Below are 17,706 nucleotides of genomic sequence, written 5' to 3'. Positions count from 1 at the left end.
AAAAGATCTAAGAATAGAAGCACAGCATTTTCACTCCACAGGAAACACAAGAAAGGAACTGCAAAACATACTATGGAAGTGGATATGCAGAAACATTAGTTTCAGTGACACACCAAAAAAGCCTATCTGCAACAAAGCTACGGAATAACGGAGCACTACAGTTTTTCCAGGCAGGTTACACATTTCAGACACGGTAGATTCTGAATGTTAATGGAAAAGAGGTTCAGAAAGCCCATCTCCGTTGACAGGCCACGTACTATTTCAACAGATATCACGAGTTGAATCTGCCCACTCCCCTTCACCAAGCTTTTGGCCAAGCCTTCCTAAGTGGAGACAGATACCTTCTGCTGGAGAACGACTTGGCAGAGGGGAGCTGCAGGATTCAACTCTATCCACTGAAAGGCTACGATGAAAAGAACTAAGGCTGCAGTAATTGCACTAACGAGGAGCACTGCTTCATTTGCTACAACAGCCGTGATCCCAAGAGTTGCTCAGGCACGGAATTTATATTAGGCTGGGGGAACTCTTGACCTTTCCTCCTTTGAACAGCTTGACTTCTCCTCCCCGTATTACAACTCTCATCAGTCTCAAGAATGGCTTGTGATGAGTTGGGAAGAAATGCCGTGTGAGAAAAACAGCCCTTCACTGGCTCCTGGGCCCTCATTTCCTGGTTCTCTGGATCACTGCTGTAAAGTCCTGATCTGTAAAGTGGTTAGTCGTGTGGAGGGGGCAAGTGGACAGAGGGACACAAGGCAGCAAGGCAGAACCTCCTTTCAAGAAGACTATGTGTCAAAGAGGCTGATCACCCACACTGTTATTTTGCCCTTGGGGAAACTGAGGGGCCAGAGATCCAGCATGGCCAAGTGGTTAAAAGTGGAGGCCTCTAATCTGGAGCTGGATTCCCCATTCCACATGAAGCCTGCTGGGTGATCTTGGGCCAATCACAGAACTCTCTCAGCCCCACCTGCCTCACAAGGTGCCTGTTGGGGGAAGAGGAAGGGAAGGTAATTATAAGCCACTATGACCATTTATGCACTGGGAACTTCACGGCCCCAGCCCCCGTGCAGGAGCACAAATCGGGGATGGATGAGGTGCACCAGGCCAAATGCTCCCCAATGTGGGTGCAGGAAGAAAAGGGGCAACTAAAACTTCAGCCTGCAGCCTGGCATGAAACCCCCAGTGCATAAATGGTCTATGAGACTCCTTATGGTAGAGAAAAGCGGGATGTAAAAACCTACCCCTTTTTCTCATAATCCCAACCACAAAGTTTACTTAAAATCAGCAAGTTCCTTAAAAAAAAATCCTACAAACATTTCTTGTATTTTCTCTGAAGATGCACTTAGCCTTCCTCCACTGCACATAAATGGGGTCTCCTTACCTTTTCCATATACTGTGAGCAGTTCGACTCTTGCAATAAATTTGACGCTTCTTGTTTATAATACTCCCCTGTTTCATTCAGAAAAGGACACTCAAAAATTTCCTGATAAAACTAAATTGAAAGAGACTGATCAAGTACAGATAAGGCAAGGCTTTCGACAATACATTTGCATAGCTAGAGCCGTTAAAGAAGAAACAATTTTTTTTTTACCTTTAGAGGGAATTTTTTCTTATACTGTTCAACATGAACAAAGGAGTTAATAACCCCATGGATTACTTTCTGATTTGGATCTTCTCCACAGCGATCGCTGAAAGGTGGGGGGAAAAACGGATCTTTCAGAATGTATTCAAGTTATAGAGGATCCAGCCATCAAAGTCAACCAATTAACTTGGACAAACAATTAAAATCATTGCCATTAACTTTGAACTACTGCAAGGTAGTATTTTCTAATGAGACTCGTACCAGAACAAAACCCTGGAGCGGATTCCTAGCTGGTGACCCTGCACAGAATCAGTTGTGGGCTGAATGAGTCATTCCAAATACAGCCAATGCAGATATGCCTTAATCGAAGGGTGGTCAACCTGTGGCCCTCCAGATGTCCATGGACTACAATTCCCATGAGCCCCTGCCAGTGTTTGCTGGCAGGGGCTCATGGGAATTGTAGTCCATGGATATCCGGAGGGCCACAGGTTGACTACCCCTGCCTTAAACAACGGTCTGGAGAAAGGATTTATGCCAGAGGAGCGGAACGTCTTCACCATCCCCGAGGGTAAAGTGATCTTGTGTGTGTTTCAACATGCAGCACTGCACTTAAGCGGGTAGCGAATTCTATCTGACCTTTTCCATTTCTTAACTATGACGCTGGTATAGAGACGGCGTCAAGGCATAAGTGCTGGTTGAGCAGTGATCAGAAGATCTGCTGCAATCTTACAAAGACAGAATCACTTCTAGCTTGCAGTCTGCCGCGGCTAGGAACGGAAGCAAACAGAACTACCCAAGTACTTAAGAAGGCTTCACGTCTGTTAGAAACCCAACACATGGCTTCCCCAACACACACACACACACACACACAAACTATATGGCAGCCTTTATGCCAACGTGTTGTGCTTACGACTAAAACATTTGTTCTCAAGGCTAAAGCAAACCCATGGCCAAAACACAACCCGGCTCACGAGGGAGTTTTCGTTAAAGATGTCCTGTGACTGCTCTGGCAAGAAATAGGCAACTACCATAATTATTCCCTCCAGTGCTGAAGCACGTGGTTGAGTGGCTATCAGGGAGGACAGCAGAACTATTCAGAAAACAAAGCAAAAAGAAAATGACAACACAGTACTTTGTAAAGAAAGGAATAACACAAAGCTAAGAAGATAGTGAGCACGCTCATTACCCTCAAAGAGGTTTGAAAAGTGGAAGATAGTGAAAGGAAGGGAGAGAATCTAAGCAGAAAGGGATGGAGAATGTCATTCAAGCCCTCAAGAGCAGGGGTAGTCAAACTGCAGCCCTCCAGATGCCCATGGACTACAATTTCCCATGAGCCCCTGCCAGCAAATGCTGGTGGGGGCTCATGGGAATTGTAGTCCATGGACATCTGGTGGGCCGCAGTTTGACTACCCCTGCTCAAGAGCGTACAGTATCGTGGGAGAAGAGATTTCAGCTGGGAGTACTTTTCTCCCCGTTCCCTCCAATTCTTTCAGGCCCCGAGCTGCCGCATTTTAAAGTGGACCCAATTGTTTATGAAATCAGCTTGGTTCTATTGGGTTAATATTAGGATTTTGCACAGTGAACTAATAAGTGGCTTCACTTTACTAAGATATGTGTTTTTCCAAGGTAATAAACCCCAGAGTGGAAAATCACAGAGCACACTTGCTCTCCTTTCCCCTTTCCCTGACTGCCTGGATTTTAGGTAGCTCTAACCAATTATGGAATGCTTTTTTTAGCTAAAAGAGTTCCCCTTGGTATCTAATATAGGTAAAGGTAAAGGTATCCCCTGTGCAAGCACCGAGTCATGTCTGACCCTTGGGGTGACGCCCTCTAGTGTTTTCATGGCAGACTCAATACGGGGTGGTTTGCCAGTGCCTTCCCCAGTCATTACTGTTTACCCGCCAGCAAGCTGGGTACTCATTTTGCCGACCTCGGAAGGATGGAAGGCTGAGCCAACCTTGAGCTGGCTGCTGGGATCGAACTCCCAGCCTCATGGACAGAGCTTTTAGACTGTGTGTCTGCTGCCTTACCACTCCATGCCACAAGAGGCACTGGAATCTAATATATCACATCTTTAATGCCCTTGAGAACCCTGTGTACTGAAGCAAGCCAGTCAGTAACCTCTGAGTTATCCTGACATGTCATTTAACGCCGGTTCTTTTTCTATTTTTATTATTAAGATGAACTATATGACGTCACAAGATCGACTTTGATGTATATTTTATTCTGCGAAATGTTTTAATTAGTACATGAATTATGTAAATATCTCTTCTCTGCTTTGAAGTTAAGGGCACAATTCTATGCACGTTCATCTGGCAGTAAGTGCCCTTGAGCAAAATGGAACTTACTTCTGAGCAGACATGCATAGGATTCTACTGTAATTTCTTACGTTGCTATTTGGTGGGATGGAAGGAAGCATCCTTGAATTCAGACTGACTGAGATTCAGATTTTACAGCGTTCAACAGGAGGTTACTATCCTTATGAGAAAAGGAGTTAGTTCAGTCACTAACATTTAAAATATTTGCAGGAAAAAGAAGAGTTGGTTCTTATATGTCGCTTTTCTCTACCCGAAGGGGTCTCAAAGCGGCTTACAGTTGCCTTATCTTCCTCTCCTCACAACAGACACCCTGTGAGGGAGGTGAGGCTGAGAGAGCCCCGATATCACTGCTCGGTCAGAACAGCTTTATCAGTGCTGTGGTGAGCCCAAGGTCACTCAGATGGCTGCATGTGGGGGAGTGCAGAATCAAATCCGGCATGCCAGATTACGTCCGCACTCCTAACCACTACACCAAACTGGCTCTCTTCACGATCTATGTTTGCCTGAGATATACTGCTAAAGGAAGTATATGACACTGTCGCTGTTTATTTGACAAATTAAATATAATCGAGAGGCACTGGTAGGCAGACACATGATCCTGTAAATTAGCAGGACTTCATAACACTTAACTGTGTGTTGTACAATAGCCACTTCGTGGAGGTCTAATAGAAGAGCAGTTTTTTATACCCTGCTTTTCACTACCCAAAGGCTTACAAACACCTTTCCCTTCCTCTCCCCACAACAGACACCCTGTAAGGTAGTTGGGGCTGAGAGACTTCTAAGGGAACTGCTCTGTGAGAACAGCTCTAAGAGAACTGTGGTGAGCCCAAGCTCACCCAACAAGCTGCACGTGGAGGAGTGGGGAATCAAACCCAGTTTTCCAGGTTCGAATCTGCTGCTCTTCAAGCACTACACCACACTGGCTCTCAACAGGAATGGCACGAGGCAAGAATACAGTGTCATCTGCCAGCAGCTTTCCCTGAGAAACCACACTGTAATGACAAATTTATCAGGAGGCCTGGATCCGTCTAGTTTGTTGTGTGTCTGCTCAGCTATAGAACACGCAAAGTTTTGAATTCCTGGCAATCAGAGCCTTACCCTGGAACAAAGCTGACTGACTCATGTGGCTGAAGCTTGCTCTGCTGATCAGTTCTGTAATACATTCAGAATTTCAGAAAGAATTCTAGCTCTAACGTCAGTCCTTTTAAAAACATTCATACAGTACTCTAGAACAGGGATCGCCAACCTTTTTATCACCAGGGACCACTCAATGCCGGGGACCACTCAACGCCTTTTACTGAGGCCCGGTGGGGGGGGGGGCGGGGTAGTTTACTCCCCTACTCTCAACCACTGCCCTAGCGCTCTCTGATCGCTATGGTAATGTTTAAACATCCCTTCAAAATAAGATACAGACACGCCACAACAATGAAGTGTGTTGTAAAGGGCTGGGGGGGGGGGATGAAGTAAAGGGCCGGGGGTGGGGAGAAGGCGTCCTTCGGGGCCCACCTCCAATTAGTCGAAGGACCACATGTGGTCCGCGGCCCACAGGTTGGGGATCGCTACTCTAGAATGCCCAATTCATATGCATTTGAAGCATGAGCTCCATCCCACAATGGGAGGATTCAACAATTCGGGCTGCTGTCTGAAGCCCCCTAAGACAGGGGTAGTCAACCTGTGGTCCTCCAGATGTTCACACTCCCCAAACCTTGATGTTCCTTAGTATCATCCAGTGGCTTGCTTCATTCCGGGGTTCTTATTGCAGTCAGGGGTAGTCAAACTGCGGCCCTCCTGATGTCTGTGGACTACAATTCCTATGAGCCCCTGCCAGCGTTTGCTGGCAGGGGCTCATGGGAATTGTAGTCCACGAACATCTGGAGGACCACAGGTTGACTACCCCTGCCCTAAGAGATCTAGCTTGAAGTTCTGCAGTTGAGTGGCAGGAATGAACACTGAGTCGCGAACTCCAAAGCCATCTGCTCCTAGCCAGCGTGCACTTCCAGCTTTTACGCACAATTTTCCCATCTCGGAAGATTCTGTTTTGCTTGGGCGTGAGGCCAGCTTTTTCAGACAGTCACAATGAGTTCAACGACAATGAACAAGTCAGAGAACTGTACAGTTGCTGCTTAATTAAGAGCCAAAACACAACTCTCAGGCGGGAACAATAGATACGTGCACAGACACAACAACGCAACCCCGCCCTGCCCCAAGTTGACGAGAGCACTTACTTTTTGATTTCGCGGAGGAGCATTCGAATGAGGATGGCCTGTAAGGGCTCAATCATTAATCTCCTCCACATATCAAGTGCTAGCTGTTGTGACAAATGCACAATAAAAACAGGTCAGACACAAGATGGTTTGTTCTTTTAGACTTTTTAACTTGCCCGAGGGCCAAGGACTCCAGAAGAGTGTCAGCATCATAAAATATGCACTAAAACAATCACACTCATTTGACACTATCTGGGCAACACAGAATGCTACAGATTAGCCATAACAGCGGATTAGCCCAAACAGCTACATCCTTCTAAATCCATTAAAGTCAATGGACTTGGAAGGCTGTAACTCTGCTTAGGGATGCACTGGTAGCTGCCTAAGTCTAGCCCAAATCTAAGCTGTTTCAACATGAAACCAAGAAGAAGAGTTGGGCTTTGCATACTCTGCTTTTCACTACCCAAAGGAGTCTCAAAGCAGCTTACAATCACCTTCCCTTCCTCTCCCTATAACAGACATACTGAAATAGATGGGGCAGAGAAAGCCCTAACAGAACTGCTCTGTGAAAACAGCTCTAACAGGACATGAATATTCAAAATGTTGGACTACTGGCTTGAAACTAAAATGTGCTACCCTGCTCCAAAAGGAAGAGATTGCTGCCATGACACCCACATTTACTTCTTGAAACCGCTTTTCCAACATATTTACCTCTCCAATCTCCATCAACGGCTCACTCATATCCACACCTCCGTAGCCATACTGAAGATCAGCTTCAGTTAATTTGTTCTTTTTAATAAACTGCGTATTGAGGTATCTGAAAACAGAATGCATTTGGGTTCAGATGGTAAAGAGAGTAAAATAGATTTAGATTATCGTTATTTTTAAAAATTACTTTTAGTCTTTGGGAGACAGAAAGGCATTATATGTACACATTATCGTCATCAGAATCTTACAGCTGTAGGAATGGGTCAGGCATAATCATAATATTACTGTCCCATACAATGCTAAAGATCTATGCCTCTGCTTTGGTAGCTTGTTTTTTTTAGAAAGAATTCTAAGAAAATCAAGAGCAGCAAAAACAATTTATAGTTTAAATCCAATATATGAAGGAGCCAAAATCTTTTTTTAACTTTTATTTTCCAGTTTTGGATTGCTACATTCTTTTGCATAGGAATCACTCCAAGTCAGCTTTGATGCTGTAACAATATGTCCCTGCCAGGTGTTTTCCTATCTGGTGCATCCCAGAACCCACCATAAACAGCTGCTACTGCTGTACTACATTAAAGTCATCTCCGATTAAGGCTCTGCATTTGAGAAAATTTACTTTCCAGTACATGCATACACCCTCTTGAAAAGCCACACTCTATGCTACTTTCTCCCCACTAAATGACTGGGTCCAAATACAGACAAATCAATCTGTAGATATATTTAGGCCAGTAACAACAGGAACCTGATTGTACTCTATGCACGTGTCTAGAAAGAGCTGGTCTAGAGGGCAAGTGGAAAATGTGCCAGCCAATAAAGAGTTCTGTGCTTGTATCCCTACGAATCCTGCTTATATAATTCTAAGCCTCTTCACTTCCCAGCTTGCCAAGTACCCCAAAGTCACAGAATATCTGTGAGGCCAGGAACCCCAAAGTCAAAAGGAATTTTATGCAAGGGGGTAATGCAACCCCCTTCATTGGAAGAGGACATAAACTTCAACACATTAAGTCACCTCTTTATTCAGCTGTTCTAAGATAGTGGGAAATACGTTTTTGACAATCAAGCCAGAAATGTAATGATGGACACATTTACATGGAAGAAGAGTTGGTCTTTATTCCCGCTTTTCATTACCGAAAAAAATCTTGAAAGTGGCTTACAACTGCCTTATCTTCCTCTCCCCACAGCAGACACCCTGTGAGGTAGGTGGGGGGTGAGAGAGTTCTGACAGGACTGCTCAGTTAGAACAGGGCTATCAGGACTGTGATGAGCCCACGGTCATTCGTCTGGCTTCATGTGGAGGAGTGGGGGAATCAAACCTGACTCGCTAGATTAGAATCTGCTGATTTAATTGAAATGCAGCTCTGGTTTACATTCAGCAGGGGAGGCAATGCAGTAACACGATGGATGAACAGCCATCCAGCTAGCTACCTGTGGGTACCCAGCTCTCCACATCCAACTGCATAGAGGTCTGGTTCGTATCACTTTCCCCCACTTTATAAAGGGGAGCAAAATCAGACTTCTGGACAATCAAGTTATATATTTATACCCTGCTTTTCTTCCCAATAGGACCTGAACCAGCTTATATCATTCTCCCCTACTCCATTTTATACTCATAACACCCCTGTAAGGTAGGCAAATTATCCTGAGAGTACATGATTAGTCCAAAGTCACCCAGAAAGCTTCTATGGCAGCGTGGGGATTCAAACCTGGGTCTCCCATATCCATGTCTGACCTAGCCATTATCCCATGTTAGCTCTCAGGCACTCCTGCAGACGTCCTGGTTCGTAATAGAGGTATTTATTCTTTATTGTATGGCACAAAGTTACACACAGCAAGCATATCACAATCTAAGATACATAGCCAAGATGACACAGTGGGTAAGCCGACCGATTAGCCAATCCCCCCAAATACTAATATCTAAACTTTTAGTCCATTCATTTGCAGTTGGGGAGAGCTCAAAGAGCAACATTGCATTGCATTGCCTTGGCAAGCACGATGCTCACATTCCTGTGACAGATGGAGAATAGTTTGGTGGGCTGCACCACAATTGCATTTGGGTCCTGGTATTTTGCCCCGTTTAAAAACAGACATTGTAGTGTTGTCTATGGGGTACAAGAGATCACCTCTTTCCCTCTACGTTCTGGCACTGCTTCCCTCACTAACTTTATGAATCACGGCTCCCACTTGGGTAACAGGGCTTAAACCCAATTGGAGCTAGCTTTTTATAGCCCATTCTTTTTCTTCCCACAGGATGGTTACACTATACTTTATGCATTTATCCCATTTTCTCTCTCAAACAATGCTGCCATTAGGAAACACGTAATATGATCCACTGTCTTTTTCCAAGCATCATTCTTGAAACCACATTCTAACGTTTCCATCGCCCAGTCGTTTCAACCCTCCCGTAAGAGACTTTCTCATCCATTACCATTTAAAACCCCTTCCCCACAATTTACCTGTATAAACAGTCCATATAGTCTGCCCCTTTACTGTATTCATCCCAATATCTATGATACATTACCAGTACTTGTTCTTCAGAGTCTAGAACTCTCTAGAAAGGAAAACAAAGAGAGTCAGTTATATCATCCACTCTACAGTAATTTTAATGACTGAAACACTAACAATCAATTTTGTTTAGTATTCTTTGTAATACTGTCAAATACTGATTTAGAAATATCGCCGGTGTTTAGAATCATAGAATTGGAAGGGGCCATGCAGGCCATCTAGTCCAACCCCCTCCTCAATTCAGGATCAGCCCTAAGCATCCTAAAGCAAGTTTATATCACAGGCCCCTTTTTGATAAAGAATAAAGCATCTTTTAATTAACTATGAAGCCATGTATATCATAGGATGGATCCAGTTTTCCTGCAAAATCTCTCCCATGCCGCTGGGCTCTTGTACACACAAGTCCCCGTAGACCTTTTGAGCAGATCCTGCCTTTTTCACCAGCAGAAAGTTACCAGGGAATTTCTGTGTTTTCACTTTACTGTGGAAACTGCTTAAAAGACTTCATGTATGAAACACAGTGGTTAAGACTTACATTTCTGCATGTTTTAGTTACCTTGTGCAAATGGTGTACATGATTTTCCAAAAAGATTTTAGTTTCCATATAAAGTCTCTCCCCAAGAGGTTCAGGATAGGCCACACATAAAGCATAAATGTCCCTGGGCTTGAAGTCAAGGCTGCAACACATTTCTGAAGTTTTCTTAAAATCTAATGAATTGGGGGGACACCACACCCGCAAAACTCTCCTGAATTTCAAAGAGCCCTGTGCATGTGCCGATAGCGTTTCTCTCCAAGCAGAAGTAAAGGATGCAGATTTGCTCTTCTGGCTATGGCCCGCTATGCTACACCGAGACTCCAGTCCTAAGAACATTTCCTGGGAGTAAGCCCCATTGATTAAAATGGCACTTTACATCTCAGTAGTCCTTCTCAAGATAGTGCCCTGACTGCTTGAAAGTCCACAACTCTCTGGAGCATTTTGAGGAGCAGGGCAGGGAAAGAGGACTGTGCTGGGAATGTAACTTTTTAGAGCATGTGTGCATGGATACGGCACGTGATACTTTTGTGATTAAAGGTTATTGGAACTGGGATGGATCTTGACTAACATTTCTAAGTTAACACAAGGCATGTCCATTGAAGAAGCAGAACTTTTCTCGGTCGCCTGCTGCTCTCCGCTGCTCCTGGAGGGGTAAGAGACGGTTTTGAAGGCTCAGTGGGCTGTAGTGGAAAGTAAAAAAGATTCCGTTCCATTGAGCAAAACGCTTACCATGAATGGAAACTGAATACTTCACCAGACCTCCATATCACAAGGATTACGGATGGAGGTACGTCTGTACAGGGCACCAAACCATTCCAGACTGTGCATCGCTGAACACCGAAACGGTTACGCTACAGAATTGGAGGATCTGTCTTTTACCTTAACATCCTAGCATGAAATCCCCAATTTCCTTCCATCAAATCTCTGACAAGGAAGCAATCCTAGTGTGTGCATATGACATATGAGGAAAACCAAACCACATTTGAGACGACACAGCTACAAAACCTTACCAAAAGTATTTGATCAGTATAAACCTTCCCAAGTAGGCTATTCCTCACTAAGCCAGCTTCCTCCAAATCCTTATCGCAAAAAACATGGTGGCAAGCAATGTGCATAAGGCTCTCCAGAAAAAAACAAAAACACACAATACATCCCCCCCCCCCCAAGTCTTCCTGGAAAACACAAGGGAGAAAGCCATCTCTTCGTTAGAAAATGCCTAACAGCATCCATGTCATCATTACTGATAGAAAAACCATACTGTCAACTTGTTGACAGGATAAACCAACCAAAACACAAAGCGTGGAAACAAGTGAGGGTTTTCCAGAAGCTAAACATGAGGATGGAGGGCTATTATTTGAAAGTACAGTTTCCCTTTGAACTTTGCTGAAGCGATTATTTAACCAGGGAACAAAACACACAAAAAACCCAATAAATGTTAGCATTTGCAAGAATTTAGCTCTTAAAAAAATGGATAGCACCCATAATGACCATTCTGCAAAGCTTTCTCTGCGTCGCCAGAAAACTAGAAGATCCCGAGACTTCATTTGTGCCACGAGTTGCTTTCACAAATATTTAATCAGTAAATCAACAAAATGCCAGGGGTTACAGTGTCGGACAAGGACCTGGGAAACTCAGGTTCCAATCCCGGCAGGGAAGCTTGCTGAGTGATCGTGTGCCAGTCACACTCTCTCAGCTTTACCCTACCTCACAGGGTTGTTGTGAGGATGAAAGGGAGGCAAGGACACTGATATAAGTGGGTTTGGGTACCCCCGCTGGGGAGAAAGGTGATAGATATATAAAGTAACAATTCTGAACAATAGAAACAATGTGTTCAAATGTACTAATTTAAAAAATGAATTTGGCAATAACAGAAACATTCAGTAACTTTGTATATCAAGCCTACCCCTCCACATAAATGCAGAAGCCCTAGCTTGATCCTTAAACCTACTTGGTACTGATTAAGAAGTCCCGGGGGGGGGGGGGGGAGGTGATTCAAATTCTTCTGACCTTGACTCCTCCAGTATCAAGAATCACTTGCTCTCATGGCTCAGGAAATGGAGGAACTTGGGATAAATGACCAGAACTCTGTGCTAATCAGAAGGGATCCCACTTGAGAAGGCAGAGGACATAATAAAAGTTCATGTCTATGTTTTTACATTTCCTGTAATTCCACTTGAAGTCATCTGGCTGCTGCTGAATTTTTGGATGTCGCTGAGACATCCATGCCTTTCCTGCGAGCTCTCCCAGGTATTTCTGATTCTGTTACCCAAATACTGCTTCCTGTTCAATGTCAATCCCCTTGCTTTACTTGGCATCTAGTTAATAAGTTCTAGATAGAGCTCTTTCTTTTAATGAAAGTCCTATTTAGCACAGTTCTATCCTGCCCTTTCTCCAAAGGTTAGGGTGGCGTATACAGTTCTCTGCCTTCTGTTGTATCCTAACAATTCTGTGAGGCAAATTAGGCTGACCAGTCCAACAATTTCAGTGACGGAGGGGGGACTTGAACCTGAATTTCCCAGATCCTAGCCCAGCCACTGCATCACACTGCCTCTTCTCCAGAGTTTACACTGTGTTCCTCAATGTTCAGCTCAAAAATCTACATTTCAAGGAACAATTCTGCAGCTCACAGATTAGTGGGGCCCAAGCACCTAAGAGCCCCACAGAGCATTAAGCATTTCAGAAGAGTAATGGTAAACAGATGGCTAAGAATACAGTGAGAGACTTTATGAAAACCTGCCCACTGACTCCTAAAAGAAATCCAAGATAAACCCTCAGAGATGAATGCAGGTGATGAAAAAAAGTTATTTTCTAGGAGAAAAAGGAAAGATTTGTAGAGTACCTTTGGGCTATGTTAGAAAGCTCCCACACCTTTCCTGCAATAACCTACACTGATTTGGAGGCTCCAGAACAGTATTCTTCTCTGGCACATGAAAAAGCCATCCAAAAGAAAGCATAGCTAGTTTTATACCAAGCAGTCACAAATGCTCCTTTATTGCCAGCCACGGGGTTAATATGTGTCACATGTGACCCATCTGCTCAGAGGACAGCACACACTGAAGCAGTGCCAGAAATATCTCGTTTCTGCAGGGGTTCAGGCAGAGGAGACCTGAAGGTCAAAAGGTAACTAAACAGTGAGTTAAGGCTTTAAATAAAGCATCACACAATCTTCCACTGCTCTTTTCAAAAGGACTGCGCTATGCACAGGGCCTGAAGCATAATTATCGTGCTTTCAGCCTCCAGGAGGTGGTGTCCTAATTAAATTCTGAATTAAAATCTGCTCTAAAGATCAACAGATTCAAGCTTCAGCTGAGCAATGGAATGACAACTGTGGAGCCAAGACAACTTGCTTTTCTAGCAAAGAATTACCACTCGTGATGCTGTTTACTCATTTGCTACTAATTTACTTTCTCCTCATATCTGTACTCTTACGATCCCTGTTCCATTGTCTGAGGAAGTGCACATACACGCAAAAGCTCATGCCTGGAATAAATCTTTGTTGGTCTTAAAGGTGCACTTGGACTCAAATGTTGTTGTTCTTATCTACACATAAGTTACAAAGGATTTCTCCCCCACCCTAAGTGGTCCAAAATATAATAAACCTACCAACATTAACACAGCGTAAAAGAAAAGGGTGCATTTTTTGCTGCATTGCACATTCCTGAGAGACCCAATGTCCCTACTCCACTGCGGTTGCTTTCTAAGGATGACAAGTTTTGACATAAATGAACACATAAAGCTGCCTTAGACTGAATTGGATCAATGATCTACTCAGACTGACAGATCTTTTCACATCACCTACTCCCTGATCCTTTTAACAGGAGATGCTGGGGGGTAGAATCCAGGACTCTGTAGGTCAAACAGATGCTCAGCCAATGAATCCAGGACTCTGTTGGTCAAACAGATGCTCAGCCAATGAATCCAGGACTCTCTGTAGGTCAAACAGATGCTCAACCAATGAGCCATGGCCCCATCCATGTACAGGGACCCGCTCTCACATTCTGATGAGAGGGTCATGTATGAAGTCAAGAACCAGTAGCCAGTCTCCATCACCATCAACTCGGTGCACAGTTCTGCCTTCCCCCCCCCTTCACTTACAAGCAGTGACTCTCCATACTAAGCAAAAAAAAACCCACAGCATATCCAATTTACACAATAGTCAGTTACGAGAACACCAACACTACCCCAGGAAATGCAGTGTTATGACTACATACGGCCACAATGTTTAGGCTGGTTCAGGGAAACACTAACAATAGCAATCAAGATTTTTAAAAAAGACAGATGTAGCCATTATACTTAACAGATAGATTCCAGTGAGTAGCTGTGTTGGTCTGAAGCAGCACAACTAAACATAATCAGAGTCCAGGGGCACCTGTAAGACCAACAAAGATTTATTCAAGGCATGAGCTTTCGAGTGCAAGCACTCGAAAGCTCATGCCTTGAATAAATCTGTGTTGGTCTTAATGGTGCCCCTGGACTCTGATTTTGTTTTGTTGCACTTCTTAACAGACTGAACATCAGTCTGACTAAGGTTCAAGCTCTCTGCAATCTTACTAAGTGAAAGGTTAATTTAAGAAAAAGGAATACCTAGAATGGAATCCTGTTTGAGGTTCAGTGGTGGAACTGATCTGAAAAGATACTAAATTACTAATTTCTGGAGGAAACCTCCCCCCCACCCCTACTGGAAAAGGAAGTGATAGTGTGTGGCCCAGATATTAATTCCTAGGTTCTCTAGTGAGGCTGAACGCTAATTCAATCAAAGGCGTACATGCCAATAGCATGTTTGCTCAGGCCTTATCGCATGGGCAACAACAATGCATGATGGTGTAGACAAATCAGTCTAACTCAATTACAGTTGGGACAATTGGGAGTTTCCCCCTACTAATGTACAGAACTTTTCTGGCAACAGCATTCGCACCCAACACAGGAGTTCCTCATTTTCACAGAACAAGTTTAAAAGGCACGTTTGATTGTAAGCTGACAGTATGAAAGGCCCAACACGTGTAAGGTTATGCCAAATCCAAAAGGCACAATCCCATGTGAACATAACAGTCCATCTTCTGCCGAAAGGATACGAGAAGCGGTCATTCCATGTAGCTCTCTCAACATAATCCAACATAACAACAGCTTTAATTGTAGTAAGAAGCTTGTTCCATGTTTCATCGAAATCAACCACTCTTGGTTTCAAGGACATTGTGGGGTGTCAAGAGTTAATCTGCAAAATAGAAATTAAAAGTATTAGTTCCCCAAATCAGCCAATCATAAACATTTTTTTTGTTGCTCATCTTTTTCTTTTAATCACACTTCATTCACATCTGAGAATACCAGACGATGTCCCCCAGCCAAACAACAGAAACTGGGGTTTTTTTTTTTTTGGGGGGGGGTTGCTAGTGTACTAGTATTTTGCTATTGGAAGCTACTCTGTGGCATTTCCTTAGCTATAACAGTCCTGTTTTGCCTGCTGATAGCTCCTTTAAATCAGGTGACGCACATTGTTGCCATGTATTCAACAAATGGCATGTGGGCAGGAGAGAGAGGGTGTGCAACAAAGACCACTGTACAAGAAACAGAATTCATATGAAAAATATCTAGGGGAAGAGTCTGGAAAGATGATGTCAAATTTCAAACAAGGCAGTTCTACTGAGGGATTCAAGGTAAACATACAAAAGCCCGGAACAACTAAGGGCCTAGAAAAAGTAGCTCAGTTGTTTTCGCGGCCTCTTACAACACACAATTATTTCCAAGGAAACTGAACAGTTTGCAGCTTTCGCTGGTTGAATGGAAACCAAGAGAGGGGCTCGCAAAGCTGCATTTAAACAGCAAACCAATAAGATTATCATCTGCTCCCAGTCTGGTTCTCAACTGTGCGTAAATCTATACTAAAAAGCCTACCTTTCTAAGCAAGCCCAACCAGTACCTGCACCAATTTCCACAACAGAGTTCCACAGCTGTAACACAGACCTCCCCTGAACTGAGAGGAAGAAATGAAAACCAACTGCAAGAGCCTTCCCTTACTCTCCTACTCTCTCTGAAAGGAGTTCTCTGCTCCTGCCATAATAGTTGGTTTCAAGCCCTGGGTATAAGAGAACGCCGGTCAACTGTAACGGTGGTACTGTCTACAGCGCATGCAATTACTGATTTTTAAACATAATCATTTTTGTAAATTACGACAAGCCTTTTTGTCTTAGGAACAGCAGGTTTAAAATGAAGCCTTGTTTAATGCGAGCCTTGCTGTAGTCTGCGCATGTACAGTATGCAATGGGCGATGTATGAGCTGGCCAATGCGTTGTGTGCTCTAGCATTTCCTGATGCCAGCCTACTGCTTTTGTACACCTCCAGATCAAGACACCCAAATGGGTCAAGTGATGGTAGCCTGCTATCCAGTTAGCCTCCCTAACCGTTTGGGTCCAAATCAACCTATCCTGTTTAACGCTGGTGCCAATATAATGTTTATCCACAGTTAAGGCAGGACGGGTACATTTTTACCATAGAAAACAGGGGTATGTGAGCTCACACGAGCTCACTCCCAAACTTTCCAGCACTTAAGAGGAAGCCCTTGCTACAACTGTTCTGACCTTGGATTCAAATAATGCTAGATTATAAGCACAGTGTAGGGTTGCCAACCCAGGCAACTCACGGGAGCAGAGGTGGTGGTAGTGAAAACCTTTTAAACCATGGAGATTTGGGAAATTCCTAGAGCATAACGCTATGATGTCACTTCTGGTCATGCAACTGGAAGTGACATCTCAGCATTGCCCAATGTTGTCCCTTCCCCCCATTTTTTTGTTCCTGCTGCTCCTCTGATGGGCAGCAGCAACCCAAAGGGCAGGAGCACGAGGCAGAAAGCACCACTTCATTTTGCCAAGCCTACTCCAAAATACGACATCATCATTCAAGCATAATGTGTGCATTTTCCTCTTTGATGTAAATACTACAACGTAAGGTTATTTCCACTGAATGCAAGAACTAGAATATGTACATCGGTGTGGCAGATAGCGGGTATAGTATCAAAAATCACAATTATTTTAACTACATAAAGGACTATTTTTAAATGTTGTTGACGGGTATAGGATTTTTCTTCAAACTAAACAAAAGCAGCAACGGCGACAAAGTGGGCCAAAATGAACTGACCAGAACCAAAATTCCATATTGCTCCATATTCCTTCATGATGTAAACCTAAACAGCAGAAATGTGTTTTTAAAAACTGAATCAAAAATTTACCCTGAAGTAACTTAAGATGTCATATGTACACAGAATGTGATCTACAAAAGAAAAGTCATTGGGTGCATGCTAAGCTCTTTGGGCATAACCTATTCAATATTTTTCAGTATCAACCCAAAACAGTGATGCCAACGTTAGTTCAAATTACTCAAGCATATCTGCAAAACAAGATTAAACTGATAAATTTGATCATCCTAGGAACCAAATTAAGTATTTGTGCTCTCTCAAGATGAACTAGACAGCAGTCTTATCAAACATATATATGAACAGAGTTAGGTTATATAAGGCAGGGGTAGTTAACCTGCCCAGGGGTAGTCAATCAGTGCAAACACTGGCAGGGGCTCATGAGAACTGTAGTCCATGAACATCTGGAGGACCACAGGTTGACTACCCCTGATGTAAGGCTATCATGGGGGTAAAATAGATTACTGTTGCTTTAAGGGAAACAGTAATAATTTAAAACACATTACTGGTGCAGAACTAACATGGTAGCCTGACAAATTCAGGTGGGTAGCCATGTGGGTCTGAAGCAGCAGAACAAAGTTTCAGACCAATGCTGCCTTTAAACCAACCAAGTTTTATTCACAATATACAAGCACACTTCTTCGAATATAATGGACCAGAATTTCCTCAGCCAA

General features: G+C 43.6%; 1 protein-coding gene across 3 annotated transcripts in view; it reads right to left on the bottom strand.

Moving 5' to 3' along the window:
• The window catches only part of CUL2 (cullin 2), a 44,729-nt gene that overhangs the window by 24,151 nt on the left and 2,872 nt on the right, over positions 1-17,706 (bottom strand). For 2 of the 3 annotated variants that reach the window (XM_077304795.1, XM_077304794.1), the window contains exons 2-9: positions 14,922-15,061; positions 9,871-9,973; positions 9,266-9,360; positions 6,813-6,918; positions 6,123-6,205; positions 4,996-5,049; positions 1,589-1,685; positions 1,379-1,489 (exon numbers count right to left, since the gene is read on the bottom strand). In XM_077304795.1, the coding sequence (XP_077160910.1) occupies positions 1,379-1,489; positions 1,589-1,685; positions 4,996-5,049; positions 6,123-6,205; positions 6,813-6,918; positions 9,266-9,360; positions 9,871-9,973; positions 14,922-15,040 (768 nt within the window). In that variant the 5' untranslated portion in view covers positions 15,041-15,061. The remainder of the gene's footprint in view (positions 1-1,378; positions 1,490-1,588; positions 1,686-4,995; positions 5,050-6,122; positions 6,206-6,812; positions 6,919-9,265; positions 9,361-9,870; positions 9,974-14,921; positions 15,062-17,706) is intronic. The other variant, XM_077304796.1, reaches the window with a different exon arrangement.

Source organism: Paroedura picta, chromosome 11, assembly GCF_049243985.1.
Source record: "Paroedura picta isolate Pp20150507F chromosome 11, Ppicta_v3.0, whole genome shotgun sequence".
Taxonomy (NCBI): Eukaryota; Metazoa; Chordata; class Lepidosauria; order Squamata; family Gekkonidae; genus Paroedura; species Paroedura picta.
The sequence above is the reverse complement of the archived record's forward strand: the minus strand, read 5'-3'. Positions and strand labels throughout refer to the sequence as shown.